The sequence below is a fragment of the Pongo pygmaeus genome, chromosome 2, assembly GCF_028885625.2.
Source record: "Pongo pygmaeus isolate AG05252 chromosome 2, NHGRI_mPonPyg2-v2.0_pri, whole genome shotgun sequence".
In the NCBI taxonomy this organism is placed as follows: domain Eukaryota; kingdom Metazoa; phylum Chordata; class Mammalia; order Primates; family Hominidae; genus Pongo; species Pongo pygmaeus.
Window position 1 is genome coordinate 52,413,691 of NC_085930.1, and position 15,406 is coordinate 52,429,096.

General features: G+C 39.9%; 1 protein-coding gene across 3 annotated transcripts; it reads right to left on the minus strand.

Annotated features, from left to right (window-relative positions):
* Positions 1-3,826: 3,826 nt before the first annotated feature.
* Positions 3,827-14,864, minus strand: LOC129033775 (cytochrome c oxidase copper chaperone). 3 transcript variants are annotated; one of them, XR_010125808.1, is made up of 4 exons: positions 14,028-14,864; positions 11,951-12,039; positions 6,098-6,267; positions 3,827-3,885 (listed from the first exon to the last, which is right to left on the minus strand). XR_010125808.1 is itself a non-coding variant. In XM_063662586.1 (3 exons), exons 1-2 carry the CDS (start codon positions 14,132-14,134, stop codon positions 11,955-11,957), a joined length of 192 nt encoding a protein of 63 aa, XP_063518656.1. In that variant the 5' UTR covers positions 14,135-14,864; the 3' UTR covers positions 4,247-6,267; positions 11,951-11,954. The 3 variants fall into 3 exon arrangements, 2 of the variants coding, with proteins under 2 accessions (XP_063518656.1, XP_054338735.1); XM_063662586.1 differs by lacking the exon at positions 3,827-3,885 and having other exon boundaries at positions 4,247-6,267; XM_054482760.2 differs by lacking the exons at positions 3,827-3,885; positions 6,098-6,267 and adding an exon at positions 6,392-6,525.
* Positions 14,865-15,406: the final 542 nt, after the last annotated feature.

The window sequence follows — 15,406 nt, forward strand, 5'->3', positions numbered from 1 at the left end:
CCCCCCTACTTTAACAAGCAGCAGCTGCTCATCCTTCTATCACAGACGTGCAGCCCCTGAGCTTTCAGAGTAGCTGTCCCTGCCAGCTGTAAGCAGGGAAGTCAGAAGCATAGAAATGAAGAAGCAACCAAAGCTCTGCCCAAGATAGAATTTCAAAGCAGCTCATCTTTCTTAGGAGACCTGCCAAATAGGTTGGCCCTGACTCATTAAAGAGACAGGCAGACCCATTAACTCTATGGTTCACTTGTCCTGCTGTCCGGACTGCACTCAGCCTGCTTTCCTGTCAATCCACATAGGTGCTATCTCAGCAGAGGGGACTAACATTTATCAAGCAGCTATTGTTTTATGTTATCTTACTATACCTATTTTTTGTTTTAATAGAAGAAGCAGGCTCAGAGAGGCTAAGGAACTTGCCCAAGGTCACAAAGCTAGTCAGTATGTGAATAAGGATTAAAGCCTAGGTCAGTGTGTCTCTGAATTATATATTCTCTACAGTATATTAATAACATCCTACCAGGTACTTTTGGGAGTTTACATGTCTGCATATACAAGCTCATCTATTGCTGCTGGAAATTTGAGTACGTTGCTAGGGTGGCATACATGTCAGAGAATCGTGGGTGCATGTAATAGTGACATTACACTGCAGTAATAGTGGCCTGCAGTAATAGTGACATTGATGCCCACAGGATAGGACCTGTGATCAGAACACAACAATGAAAAGTTGTGTCTTGTTTAAGTCCAGATTTGATAGAAAAGGAAAGAAAAAATGTATTGTCTGTCAAAATGGTATGTTCTTATAAGGAAATACACAAACATGAAGGCAGAACACAATAAAAAACAACTGGGGAAGAAAAAAGGAAAGAAACAGAAGTTTTCTCATTTGTTGAGCTGATTCAATTCAATAGGCATTTATTCAGGACAAACTATGTGTTCCAAGAACAGGGGATATAAAGATGAATAAGACAATTATCACTTCAAGAAACTTTCAGTCTATCCCGGATACTGATTCAGAAACTGTAATCCAATAAAATAAGTGTACTTAGGATTCAAAGAAAAAACACTTATGAGGGAGCAAATAATTCAATCCGTAGGGACTTTTACTATACTGCTATAACCTAATTAAAATTCATGAGGTTGGGGGCGTGATGGCTCATGTCTGTAATCCTAGTATTTTGGGAGGCTGAGATGGGAGGATCACTTGTGCCCAGGAGTTCGAGATCAGCCTAGGCAACATAGTGAGACCACTGTCTCTTAAAAAAATATTTTTTTCACGAGAAAACATCACAGGGAAGGTGACTTTTAATCTGGTCTAAAAAGATGAATAGGTTTTCCCCAGCTAGAGGAGGGCATTCCAGGAAGAAAGAACAGATTGTAAAGTCAGTCCCAGAAGTAAAACAAAATATGTGGCATATTCTGGTAACAGAGAACAGCTCGTTGTAGGTGAATCAAAAGGAGCAGCAGACAAGAGGCAGGCGAGGCAGATTGGGGCCAGCTTATGAAGTCACCAGAGTCAACAAGTGTGGTCATGAACGCAGCCTGGTTTTCAAACTGTTTGTTACTGGTCCATGCTGGTTCATGCTGGGGTAAGGACAGAAATTGTGAGTTTAGACATTTTTTATAGCAATTTCACAGAGAAACTATGGCCTTTGAACTAACAAAAATTCTGGGTTTGCATAGCGTATTTTAAAATCTGTATGGATTTCATTTTCCTAGTGTTGGGTCTGTGATGAATTGAGGGGAAAAAAGCTGGTTCTTCACCACACACAGTTTGAGAAACACTGAGCTTGCGGTTAACGCTTTCCTAGCATAGATACTAAAACAGAACAGAGGCATAATTTTATGCTCTGGACACATAGTGTCACGTTGAACTTAAGCAGACACTATTGGTTGTCTTCCATAGCCATTTCCCCTTTTTCTTTAGTTTATGCAAATCTAATTTTGCTTGGGCAATATGTTAAGGAAAGTGGGCTTTTCCTCAAGTTGCCAGAGCCTGAACTAAGACTGGTTGAAGCCAAGCACAATATCTCATTCCCCTTGATAGTGATTGGCACAAAAGTAGACCTGTGAGCAATGAGATGTAAGAGGAAGTACGTGGGGGAACTTCTGGGAAAAAGTATACTCCCTGATAGCAGGCCTACCTTTCATCCAGGCTTGAATAGTTGTGTGACGATGTAATGCCTGAAGTTACCATAGTCATGAGATATGATATGCCTAAGGATGAGAAGGATAAAGAGCAGAAAAATAGAACAAGCCTAGGTTTTTTTGTTTGCTTGCTTTTTTAAGACAGGGCCTTGCTCTGTCAGCCAGGCTGGAATGCAGTGGCACAATCACGGCTCACTGCAGCCTCAGTCCTCTGGGTTCAAGCGATCTTCTCACCTCAGCCTCCCAAGTAATTGAAACTACAGGCATGTACCACCATGCCGAGCTAATGTTTTTATTTTCTGTAGAGACAGTTTCTCACTACGTTGCCCAGGCCAGTCTTGAACTCCAGGATTCAAGCAATCCTCTGGCCTCAGTCTCCCAAAGTGCTGGGATTACAGGCATGAGCCACCACACCCGGCCAAGGCTAAGTTCTTGAAAGCACCACTGAGCCACTATCTCAAACCAGGAGCTTTTAATTCCCAAACTTCCTAACAGGGAGGTAAATTACTTTTCTGTATTGCTTGTGTCAGTGTAGTTGGGTATTCTAGTGCTTGCAGTTGAAAGCATCCTAATTCAGATCTCCCTAAGGACAAGTCTTCAGGGAACAGTTCTCTGAACATCTGCTAATTGTCTTATTCTATAAAAACTGAACACCAGAATTATTATGCTCTACCAACAATTTTCCTTCTAAAGTTTGAGTAAACTATGAGAGGAATTCCTCCTATAAACTCAATTTGACCGTTCAGGGTGACCTGTTAGGTGAACAAGATAGTGTAGTGGAAATCTGGTTGTCTATTCAATATCCATTTACCTCTTCCTCAATTGTGACGGAATTTGTTTTGTCCAGATATCAAACCTGCACATGGATCTAAGCAGGGGTGGGGTGGAGGGGGTCGGATCTTGTGTAAGCCAATCAGCATAAGGTATTCTGTTGATAACTATTACTGGTCCATAAAAATACATATAACCTAATTTGGCTCAATCAGACCTTTAAAAAGGGGACTAGGACTAAGAGTCCATGCCCAGGGAATGGTTTCTTTCTCTTCCGCTGGACTTTAACAAGCAAGCACATGACGGGCTTCATCAGTCCTGGACGAGAAAGATCTGAGATGAAAATAACTTGAGTCTTGGATGAAATCAGTGACCCTATGATATCATCACATCTAGAGCTGACTCTAACTGGACTTCCAGCTATGTGAGTTTTCCTTATGAGGATTTTCTATTACTTGCTATCAAAAGCACCATAATCGACAGAGGGAACATCTAGCAGTTTTTAATACCTAAAGAAATAAACATTGGGCATAATCACACATGCACTGTTTAGGAAAGCATCTTGGAATATCCATCATACCACTGAGCATTCAACTTTATATTTCTACAGTTTATACACATATATCCACTAGACTATAAGCTCTTTGAGGGAAGAGTCTATGTCTTACTACTCTTTGACTACTACTCTGTATAGCTGGCATATAGTATGTCCTCAGTAAGTGATCAATCAAATAGCCTCTCATCTTGAAAAACGTATGTCTGATTCACACATGAATTATCAACACTAGGGCTGTTCCCTGCAAATAATAGGACTTCACTAAGTATGCATTAAGTGAATTTATAACTACAAATACATGATGTTTATACTGGATAACTAGTACACCAAAGAACACTGGGCTTCAACTTACCTTGCAGGTTACCAGCTATTGGATCAGGGTGATTTCCTTAACCTCTCCAAGCACCTATACTCACCTGTAAAATAAGGATCATGGTTTTTCCATCACATCATAGGTCATATTAGACCTAGGAAAGACATAGTATTCCCAAGATAGGCCTTACTTAAGGATATGATCCTGTTTTCATCAACCTTCAAGTCAAACATTTCAAGGTTAGACAAAGGGGGGACTAGAGAGAATAGTGTGAATATATCCGTATTGAGTTGTCATTATTGTGAAGAGCAAGGGCTTAGCAAAGAGGTGCATTAGAATGTGGTTGTTACCCACTAGGAGGCCAAGTTCTTCATTTTTCAAGTGACTGTGGTGATATCTCTTTTCATTATTACCGAAATGCTGTACCTCATCTTTGGGAAGACTTAAGCACTAGGAAAGGGTGGGCAGAGGGTCTTGTGAGATGTACTTTTAAGTGTTGCAGAGGCCAAAAAGGGTGTTTTCAGTTCCCTTACAAATCAGGCAAGCATACCAAACTGCCAAAAGTTTAAAAAAATTGTGTTGCTCAGAGATTAGAGAAATCAGTGCTCTCAGACACTAAGGTGTAAATGGATATTTTTTTTTCTAGAGATCACTTGGGGGCAGTCCTCACTCAAAGCCTTGAAAACATGCATGGCCTCTGGCCCATCCTTAGCTGAGTGATTAGTAAAGGACACTTGTAAAGACTTTCCATAAGGAGACTTCTATTGCAGTGTTATCAGAGTAGCCAAAAAGAAAAAAAAGTAAAAGGTGTACACACACACACACACACACACACACAGAGACAGAGAGAGGTGAGAATGTTATCAAAGAGAGGTCCTATTGTAGACTGATGGGATTTCAGATTTCTTCCTTATTATGTTTCCATTAAAGCAACCAACAAAATAAAACAAACAAAAATTCAGAATTTAGGTTATCTGACATATATCCTGTTCCAGACTGAGACCCAATTCCTAGAATGGCATCTGACATACAGAAGGCACTCTATATGAAGTATTTGTTTAATGAATGAATGTCCAAATGTGCAAAAAGAAAAAATAGGGTATTGGTTAAATTATGGTAAGTCACAGATGAATTTATACATAGTCAATACAAATGACACCATAGACCTATACTCACTGATGGTAAAATACATTAGGGGCAAAACATGATAACGTTATAACCTCATTAAAAATATGTAGCATAGAAAAAATTTTATTTTTGTTTTAAAAAATGTATAAAGGCATAGGAAAAGTCTGGACTAGTATATATCAGAAATTAACAATGGGTGATAAGGTTATTGATTTTTTTTGTTTTCTTTTTTGTAGTTCCAGGACATATTCAAGCAGAGTTTAGATAACCACCTGCCAAAGATCTGTATTGGGTGGGAAGTTGGTTCATACCTGTCTTAATTGTCCAAGATTCTATTCTTCACCTAGATTATCTCTGTAAATCATGAAGTGCTTACTAAAAGTATTATATCCAAATGAATATTCAAGTAAAAATATAAACAATAAAATAATAGAGAATGCTAATAACAGTGCTAAATACTGTGTATACATCATTTTTAATTAGTACTGACAATCTTGTAAGTTAGGTATTACTTCCATACCTGCTTTTTTTTTTTTTTTCCAGCTGAGAAAAACAGACCCAAAGAAGAAATGCCTTGCTTGAGGTCACATAGCCAGCTATTGAACCTAAGTCTGTCATACATCAAAGCCATGCTCTTAATGAATTAGGAAAGAATCTTAAGGAATCATCTGATTCAGCTCTTTATAAAGGAGGGACTTTTCCCATCACACAATGACACATGAACATTACATATCCTATTAATTATGTTCTCAGTATCTTTTGTTCTTGAGATTTTAGACTCAATGTACTTACAAGCAGAATATGATCATACTTCATTAGCCCATCAGCAGCTACAAGGATGACAAGGTTGCTATACTAAGGAAATCACACTCTGTTCAACTCTAGGCATCACCATGGCATAGCACTGAGCTGTTTGATTAGTGACGTTTAGTACCAATTCAGTCTCTAGCCTAAGCCAGTTTCTAATTAATAAGAGACAACTGTCTACCCTGTAGGAACGAAACTTAAGATCCTAGTCTATTTTAAAATGTAACTACCCATGTACAGATTCATAATGCCAAACAGTTGAGATCTTCCAAGCCAAATCACCCTAATCTGGTCCAAAATCTAAACTAACTTTTCCAAAAGACAGCTAGTAAAGAATAACAATAATGGTTTAAATAATAAGACTAAAGGCTTGTTCTTACCTTTAAGAAAGTTAAAAAAAAAAAAAAAAAGAGTGTTGAATGAGATGATATGGCTACCACACTGATTCTGAATTGGTAAAGGGTTATTTTACTTCTATGCACCTAATTCTGGAGATTTCATTGGTTGAGATCAGTATCTGCTTTCTCCTTACAACAGATATCCAGTGTTCCTAGAATGACATAGTAATAAGAACATAAGAACCTTATGTTACAAGATTTGTTGGTATATATCCTTTGGGGGAAAAAGCCACGTGAGCAAATGAGGAACACAAAAAAGAAACACAACTGAAGATCTTCCACTAGTAATATTTTACTTTTTTCTTACAACAAATTATAAATACTTTTTCCACATATCAAAGTTCATCAAAGAACTCCCAAAATTAATCTTCTTCATTCTTCAGGAATTATTTATTCACACAGCACACCACCTACAGAAAAATATTTATTTTAGAAAGTCAGATTTCAAACATCATGCCAGATCTATGGAGTCAGGGAATTAAGACCACTAGAAATGAATGCCTCAGATGAGTAATCAACTAATTGCCAGAATTATTCCAAATCAGTCATAAAATTCAAAATCAACATTTTAAAATTCTAGGTTTGCCTAACTAAAAACATCAGTGAAATTATTCATATTGTTTACTCTTTAAAAGTTTTTGAAGTAAAAACTCTCTCTGCGTGTATATATATATAATACATATGTGTGGGTGTTTGAGAAATACATATTTCTCAAAAATATCCTCCAAAAAAGGCTAAAGCAGTTATTTTTACAGATATTCAAGAAACAAGACCTGCAAACCCCTTTGCTGATTCAAGTATGCCTGGCGAAGATCCACAAAGTAGAAGGCAGAAGGTCAGCTCAGTACCCAAGGCACTTCCTGTGGAAAGTTACTCACTTAATCCCAAAGCAAGATAAGGGCAACCCTTTAACATTCATCTGGAAAAATCAAAAAGGGAGAGTAGCATAGACAGGGTTGCTGATCCAGTCAAGTCAATATCAGGTTTCTCACACCTCTCCCAGTGCCTATCCCAGAAGACTGAGAACAACGCTAGGAAGGTAATTAAACTGGGGTAGCTAACTCTTCAAGTCTAATGCAAATATTTCCCTCATTTAGCTGTTCACTTCATTTGGTTTAAATAAAGATAAACCACATCAAGATACAAACATCTAAACTCCTTTCTAAAAGGTTCAAAGGAAGAATACATTTATAGAAAAGTTTGGAAAGATAACCAAAAACGAAGCCATTCAACCTTTCAATTATAGCAGCCCATAGCATTGTTACCACTTTTGCGACTGACTACATAACAAAAGGGGCTATGTGGTGGAAGACCCTGGATTTAAACCTATTTGGTTATATCTCTGGATGTAAAGTCTTTGACTGGAGGGATAATCTTTCTCCCCTCGGTATTTTCCAGGGTCTTAATAAATATCTGCTGAATGAATAAATGTTTGAATGGCAGAAATTACTCTTTCTGGATTATCTTGGGATCATATTTTCATACATAATCAGTTTTGTGTGTGTGTGTGTGTGTGTACAATTCAGCATATTTTAAGCATCCAACTGTTAAGTTGTTAAACTTTATACTGATTATCACCACTACTCAGTACTAGTCCTTTAATTTCTTCCAACGACTTTAGTCTCCAAAATAGGTTCTTTAGGCTTCTTCTGACTCCTAAAGGCAGAAAGACAGTAGCCATCCATTTCCTCCTTACATTTCTAATGAGGTTCTAGGTTCTTCTAATTACTCTTTTCAGTAAAAGCAGCAGTCATAAAATAGAAAAAAATTGTCTAAAATCACCACCATACCTATTTTTCCTTGAGTTTTCAAGTCTCTGCCTTCGCTACTACTAAATTTTCAGATAAATTTACGCCTAGCATTATCCCTGCTATTCATCTTCAACTTAGGCCAGTGGTTGTTAAAGAGAAGTGCACTTGAAAATCATCTAGGAGTTTCTCAGTCAACAGGGGCAGACCAGGGCCCAAGTTGTGAATTCTGGAAAACATTCTTCAGATGATTCTGAGGTGCACCTCTGGGTAAGAACCACTGGGTGAATGTAGCCTACTTTCAGGTTAAGTATAAAAAATGTATAATAGATTTATTCCTAATCTACTGCACTCGAGGTACAATTAAGATCTACTTAGGAATAACATTAAAATCTACAAAGGTTTTTGAATTAAGGAACTTTCATGATCGTTGCCAGAAAGATCTAAGTTTGCAAAATATTTTTCCTTTGAAGCTATTCTCAGAAAAATGTGATCTAACAGTCTAAGAAATACCGATTTAGGTTAAGTTTATCTTATAGCAATGCAGACAGTTGTGTTGGATTTCACCCTCCAGCCAATGGCCTGTTTACTGGGTTATATGCAACTGTACATTTCAGCAACAGGTCTTTCTAATTAGCATTCATAATGAGGTTTTAAGATTGAAGATCAAGATTATGTGCAATCCTAAAAATTAATATGTTGGAATAAAATCTCATTAAGTACAAGGAGTGAAATGTAAAGTGCCTGTGATTTGGAGAATATAAAAATCTTAACTCTAATTTAATTCTACCACTATCCACTCCTAACTTGAGCAAGTCTTTTTTGACTTCACTGTGCCTCCACTTCCCCATGGAGGTTGGGGAAATAGGACACCTGGGACCAATAAGGATCCAATACCCAGTCCTCTTCCAAAAATATTATTACACTGAAAATGAAAAACATGGCAGTTTGAATTCTTAGAAAGGTCCTATATGGATTCAGATTGTTCTTCTTGTAACCAGGATTCAATAACAATCAAGTCATATACTTAACAGACCTCAACTGAATGTCTGCTATCCACAACTCTCAAGGTATGAGCTATTCTGTTCTGGTTTTTACAGATGACTTATTTTACATTTAATCATCACAGCAACTCTATGAAGTAGTTTGGGCATGTATTATTGTCTCCATTTTACAGATGAGGAAACCAAGGTACAGAAAGTAAAGGACCTGCCCAAGACCACACAATCAGTTAAGCAGTAGATTTTCTAAGTCTAAAGCTTTTGCATCTTCTTTTACACACAAATGAAGTACACAGACATAATTCTCACTCTCTGCCCTGATAACATAAAGAAAACTATGATATCATACGGTACTTTTGAATATGTGCCACTTATAACAATTGTACCACCTTTGTGGTTCAGATGAAGTCCAAGATAAGCTTTTGATATTCCTAAAATTAGCATTTCTTTTTTTTTTAATCACCCCTTTTTATCAAGGCAGGTTCAGCACAAGCCTACAGCTTACGCAACTGATGAGGGAGTCAGATCATGAACAAGGAAACCATGTACAAATGTTAAGGCTGCATCTTTAAAAATAGTTAATAAAGTACACTTATACTTTTTAAGAACACACTCCCCTTCAAATTTACTTATTTTACAAAATAGTTCATTATGGGATTTCTTCAAATAACCATCTATTCTAAAAGCTACTTAAGTATATCATTTACACAACAGTAGATATACTATACTATATATAGAATCACAAAATGTATTACGGTTCTCTTTTTATAAATAATAAGTGAAATTCAGAGGAGTAATGTCTTGATGAAGCTAAATGTAGCTAAAGTTAAAAACACGCTAAACTAAACATCAGGAGAATAAAAATAAAGCCTCAGGACTTTCAGCCTAGACTGTTTTCCATTACACAGTAACTTCTTATCAGCTTGCGACAAGTTCCTTATCCCTCCTTTTTTATAGCTCAGTGAGGAAGACTGGCCATATGTGAAATTCCAAAGAGGCAGGAAAGAGGTGCAAGGGAAAGAAGCCAGGCTCTCCAGTACTAATATACTGGCATGTGGCTTTGGCATTCTCTCTCAGCTGTTATTAAGTTAAAAGTGGTAGTGTGGTGTGGAAGTTAGGGTAGGGGCAAAAAGCAGAGGGAATCAGCGTGGAGACTGAGTCTCCAGTTCTGATACTGCACAACCCACCTTGGGGGTCATTTCATAACCATAAGCTTTAATTTCCTTATTTATTCATTCATTTAACAATCCTCCATTAAGCACCTACTATGAGCCAGGCACTGTTATAGGTAGTGGGGATATGACAGTAAATGAAATAGAAAATTCCTACTTTCTCAGAGCTTACATTCTAGCTGCCGTGAAGCAACACAGATAATTAAAAATATATATAATATGCAGGTGACAGTGTATAGAATAGAGTAGCCACTAGCCACATGTAGCTATTAAAATTTTTAAAAACTAAAAATTCAGTACCTCACTCTCACTAGCCACAATTCAAGTGCTCAACAGCCACATATGGCTAGTGGCTACCAGACTGGTAAGTGCAGATACAGAGCATTTCCATCTTCACAGAAAGCTGTTAGGACAGCACCATGACAGAGTGATGGGGAAGGGATGTAATTTACATGGGGTGTTGAGGGAAAGCCTCTCTAATAAGGAGCTTTTGAAAGAGACCTGAGTAAAGGGGGAGTGGGTCGAGGGGGTGAGCTAAGTTGATAACTGAAGAAAGAGCTTCCAAACAAAGGAGTATCATTTGTTTGTGGAATTGTTGGACACATATCACTTAAGGTCCCTTTCAGCACTTAAATTTGGATTAAGAGTTCCAAGTTCTTTTAAAAAATGGCCTGAGGCCCGCCACCCTGTCTGGGATGTCAGGAGTGCTACTGCCCGACTGCCCACTGTCTGGGAAGTGAGGAGCGCCTCTGCCCTGCCGCCCAACTGTCTGGGAAGTGAGGAGCGCCTCTGTCCGGCCACCCCGTCTGGGAAGTGAGGTGCCCCTCTGCCCGGCTGCTGCCCCGTCTGGGAAGTGAGAAGCGCCTCTGCCCAGCTGCCACCCCGTCTGGGATGTGAGGAGCACCTCTGCCCGGCCGCCCCACCATCTGGGAAGTGTGGAGCACCTCTGCCCAGCTGCCCACTGTCTGAGAAGTGAGGAGTGCCTCGGCCTGGCTTCCGCCCTGTCTGGGAAGTGAAGAGCGCCACGTCACTGCCCGGCTGCCTCATATCTGGGAAGTGAGGAGCGCCTCTGCCCGGCTGCTGTGCAACCTTCCAAGTGTGAAGTGACAGCTTTGTGTGTGATCTTTTCTGTCTTCCCCAACTTTGCATTTTTGACATTAAAGTTTACTTTTTAATTAAAAAAAAAAGGCCTGAGGCTTTAGTTTTATTCGAATAAAGCATGCTACAATTCCATTTTTCAGAAAGCAATACTTCCATGGGATACCCACCCCCTACTTAAAAGCATTTATTGGCCAGGCATAGTGGCTCACACGTCTTAATCCCAGCACTTTGGGAGACCAAGGGAGGAGGACTGCTTGAGTCCAAGAGGTTGAGACCAGCCTGGGCAAGATGGCGAAACCCCATCTCTAAAAAACAATACAAAAAATTAGTCAGGCATGGTGGCCCACACCTGTAGTCCCAGTTACTCAGGAGGCTGAGGGGAGGATCACCTGAACCTCCCAGGTTGAGGCTGCAATGAGCTGTGATTGGGCCACTTCACCCCAGCCTGGGTAACAGAGTGAGACCCTGTCTCAAAAAAAAAAAAAAAAAGCATTTACTGAAATCCCACAATATTAGAAACAAGGAAGAGAATATGTTTCTTTTAGTTCCTTCAGTCAATTTTCCTAAAGCCATGAGACCTAAAGGATTTTGTCAAACCCTTTCTTAAAAGCTCAATTCTCCCCTTCCCCAATCTGCTAAATGCCTGTCTTTACTGACGTAATTTACTCCCTTCATTGGGAACTGAAAAATCCTGTTTTTTTCAAATTGATACTTAAGCATTTTAGATTAACCAGGTGAACTACCTTTCAGAGAGAATGTAGCCCAATTGCTAACTCTGTAAAGCAATACACAACTTTGAAGCAAGAAGCTTACCATTTCATATTTTAAATCCTAGGGCTCTCATGCATTCCTTGTGGGCCTCAATTAGATGTCCACAGTGTTCTTCTCCTTTCTCGATGATACTATAAAACAAAATGTACTTGTTATCTAAATAGGCATTAAGCACATTATTAAGTATGCATGATAGTGATGGGGAGTGAGACAAAACATGGGTATAATGGAATGTAGCTGGAATTAAAACAAATGCTATTACCTCAAACAGCTTTGTTTTTATTTGATCTTATGATATGTCCATGCCTATGAAGACACTCCACAGATAAGTGATTTTGGGGGGGAAATCTGATAAGAAATAATCACGCATATTAAATATTGCCTCTAGTCAATATCCAAGGAGTAACACTGCTCTATAAAGAAATAAACTGACTGAGTAAAATATTTATGCTAAATGAAGGGCACAGAGAACAGCTCAATTTTTTGCTTATTATCACAGAGAAATTAACTTTCTGATTTTGCCCTACATTCAAACACAACCAAATAAATCTACTTCTAATTACATCAAAAACAGCTGGTAGCCAGGAGACCAAGATGAACACCCCCTCATGATGATCAAAGAACATCTTGCTTGTAAAATTCACAAAGTAAAGACTAGGACTACACAGCTTTATTTCTAAGGCCTGAAAATGTGATTTAGCAAATAATCAAGTTAAGCCCAATTCAATTACAAGGAAAAACTGACTCCTGACTATGGATATTTGGGGAGAACCCATGTGGTCTGAGGCAATCGAGGCAAAAGGAATTTAAAGAAGGGAACAGGTTCTCCTTCCATGGAAACTCTACCCATCCTTCAATAGCTCAAGCGCTGCCTGCAAATGGGAGAGATTGCCTGGGATAGTGAGATCATTGTGAAGATAATAGCTAGCATTCATTGATCATTTATTGCCATGTATACTGTGCTAGGCACTTGACATGGCTTTTATCATTAACCTTTACAATAATACTGGAGGGAGTTTCTTTTATTAGAATCATTTTACAGACACATGAGGCTTAAGGTCACCAAGTTAGTGGATTAAGATTCAAACCCTGACTGTGGATCCCAGACTCTTAATCATGCTGTCATACTATTCAAGGTTCAACAGCACTTACTGTTACCACTGGAACAATTTGTTCAGACTGCAGTCTTTCAATCCTGCCTTCACAGTATTACTTACAAAGTACTGAGGATTAATAAAAGCACTGAGCTCCTACACTTTTATTATCCCATTATAGCACTAATGATTTCTTTCTTATATCTACTATCTGGGAAGACAAAAGGGGCCAGAGGAAGAGATGCACATTCACGTTATCTGAGGACGTCCTCTAATGAGATTTGCTCCGCAAGAGAGGCTATATAAAATGAGAACAAACCTGTGGATTGACAATCTAGATGAACTATTCTGAATACTTTGTCCCCTGCGCCGGAGACTGGTTGATTTTCAACTTTTGGTTGCCTTAAAAGGGTTGAAGGGGAACTCTTCAGAACTGTAAGGAATGCACTGTGTCCTACTGTCTCTAAATTTTGGCAGAAAGCCTTAGAAATTACCAGAAAACCTTTCCTGTTTGGTCTTAACAAATCTATCATAGCCCTTACCACGTGGTATACAAGTCACTGCTATATGTCTCCATTAACTTTAAGCTCCTTTATATCAAGATCCATCTTTATCCATGTCTACATCTTCGGACCTAATGCAGTGCTTAACCCATAACAGATACTCAAAACACATTTGTAGGAAAGAATGCGTGGTTGAAGCTTGCCGTTCTCCTCCATCTCCATCGTTTCCCGGCACTAAGCTACGGGATAAGTCAACAGAGACCAGACCACGAAACCTACAAGGCCCAATAATTATCTCCACAGCGCCGCAATGAGGCGGGGGGGGGGGGGAGAGGGGGAGGCGGTGGACAGACAGGAAGGAGGAGTGGGGGAAGGGGGAAGGCAGAGGGCAGAGGTTAAAAGGCAGAGCGCAGAGGGCAGAAGGCAGAGGGCAGAGGGCAGAGGCCGTAGGGCAGAGGCACCGGAAGGCATAGGCCGCGGCCCGGGGCTCTTCTGCCGCGCCCTCTCCGGCTGCGCACTGACCACGCATCGCGCGCCTTCTTGGTCTCCGGGCAAGCGCAGCAGGGCTTCAGCGGCTTCTTCTCCTGAGACTCAGGCGGGGCAGGGTTTGAGTCAACCAGACCCGGCATCTTTCGCGCCAAAAGCAGCTGTGAGCGGAGATACCCAAATCTATGCCAGCCTCGGCAAACGCCGATTCGTCCGCAGTCACTTCCGGCAGTCGCTCTAAAAAGTACAGGAAGTCCTGCCTCTCTTTGACAGGTGCGGAATTTAAAAGGGGCGCGTGCGCAGAAGAGGCAAAATTCGGGCCTTAACGAGAGGGTGCCCGTTCAGCGCATGCGTAAGGAGGCCCGCTGAAAGGTCACCTGAACTGTGGTATTTACACTCTAGGACTCTAGGTCATAGAGTATTTGTTAAATCAACTTGGGGAGGGCTCACGAAGAATGAAAGCAGCAAGACAACTGAGAGATCTCGTAACACCCGCTCCTCCCTACCCAATATCGAAACGGAAGCCCAAGACGGTGAAATGATTTGTTCAAGCCAAACAGGAGAAACCACAAGTGAAAGCCAGTTCCTTTGAATAACAGACTAGTTTCCCCCTTTTATTTTATCCGCCTTCTTCCTGATCCCCACACGCTGCAGGCCTTTGCTGTCTTTCATTGACCTATTTAAAAATGAATAGCAAAGACATAGAACCACCGAATCCACAACTATTGGGGGAATTTAAAAGGTCCTCTAACCCCCTATACACCTCCTACGCACATTAAATCCTCAGCTAATTTGCATTTATAGCCCCCCTGCAACTGATTTGAGTTCAGTATGAATTATTCAGTCATATATTCGTTAATATACTGATGAATAAAATTGAAAAATACCATTTCCATAGCATTTCCTCAGGTACATAGGTAAACTGGTGCCCGTCTTATTCCCAACGAGATGGATATAATCATCGGATTTTTTTCCTGCAGAGAATTGTTGGAAACAGGCAATAAACTCTTTTTTATTTTATTTTATTTTATTTTATTTTTTGGAGATAGGGTCTTGTTCTCTCGCCCAGGCTGGAGTGAAATGGCACAATCTTGGCTCACTGCAACCTCCACCTCCTGGGTTCAAGCAATTCTCCTGCCTCAGCCTCCTGAGTAGCTGGGATTACAGGTGTGCACTACCACGCCCGGGTAATTTTTGCATTTTTTAGTAGAGACGGGGTTTCGCCATGCTGGCCAGGCTGGTCTCGAACTCCTGACCTCAGGTGATCCGCCCATATCAGCCTCCAAAAGTGCTAGGTTATAGGCGTGAGCCACCACGCCCAGCCAATAAAATCATTTTTTAAAGCAGGACTTGGAGGCACTGTTCAATAGCTGCCTGGTGATAGGTATTTTTAGGTACTTAAACTTTCAGCATCA

Bases quoted from the DNA above. Each gene is read 5' to 3' on its own strand.
- LOC129033775 (XM_063662586.1), bottom strand. From the start codon at position 14,134: ATGCCGGGTCTGGTTGACTCAAACCCTGCCCCGCCTGAGTCTCAGGAG. The intron at 12,040-14,027 runs GTCAGTGCGCAG...TTTGTTTTATAG, and splicing joins AAGAAGGCGCGCGATGCGTG to TATCATCGAGAAAGGAGAAG.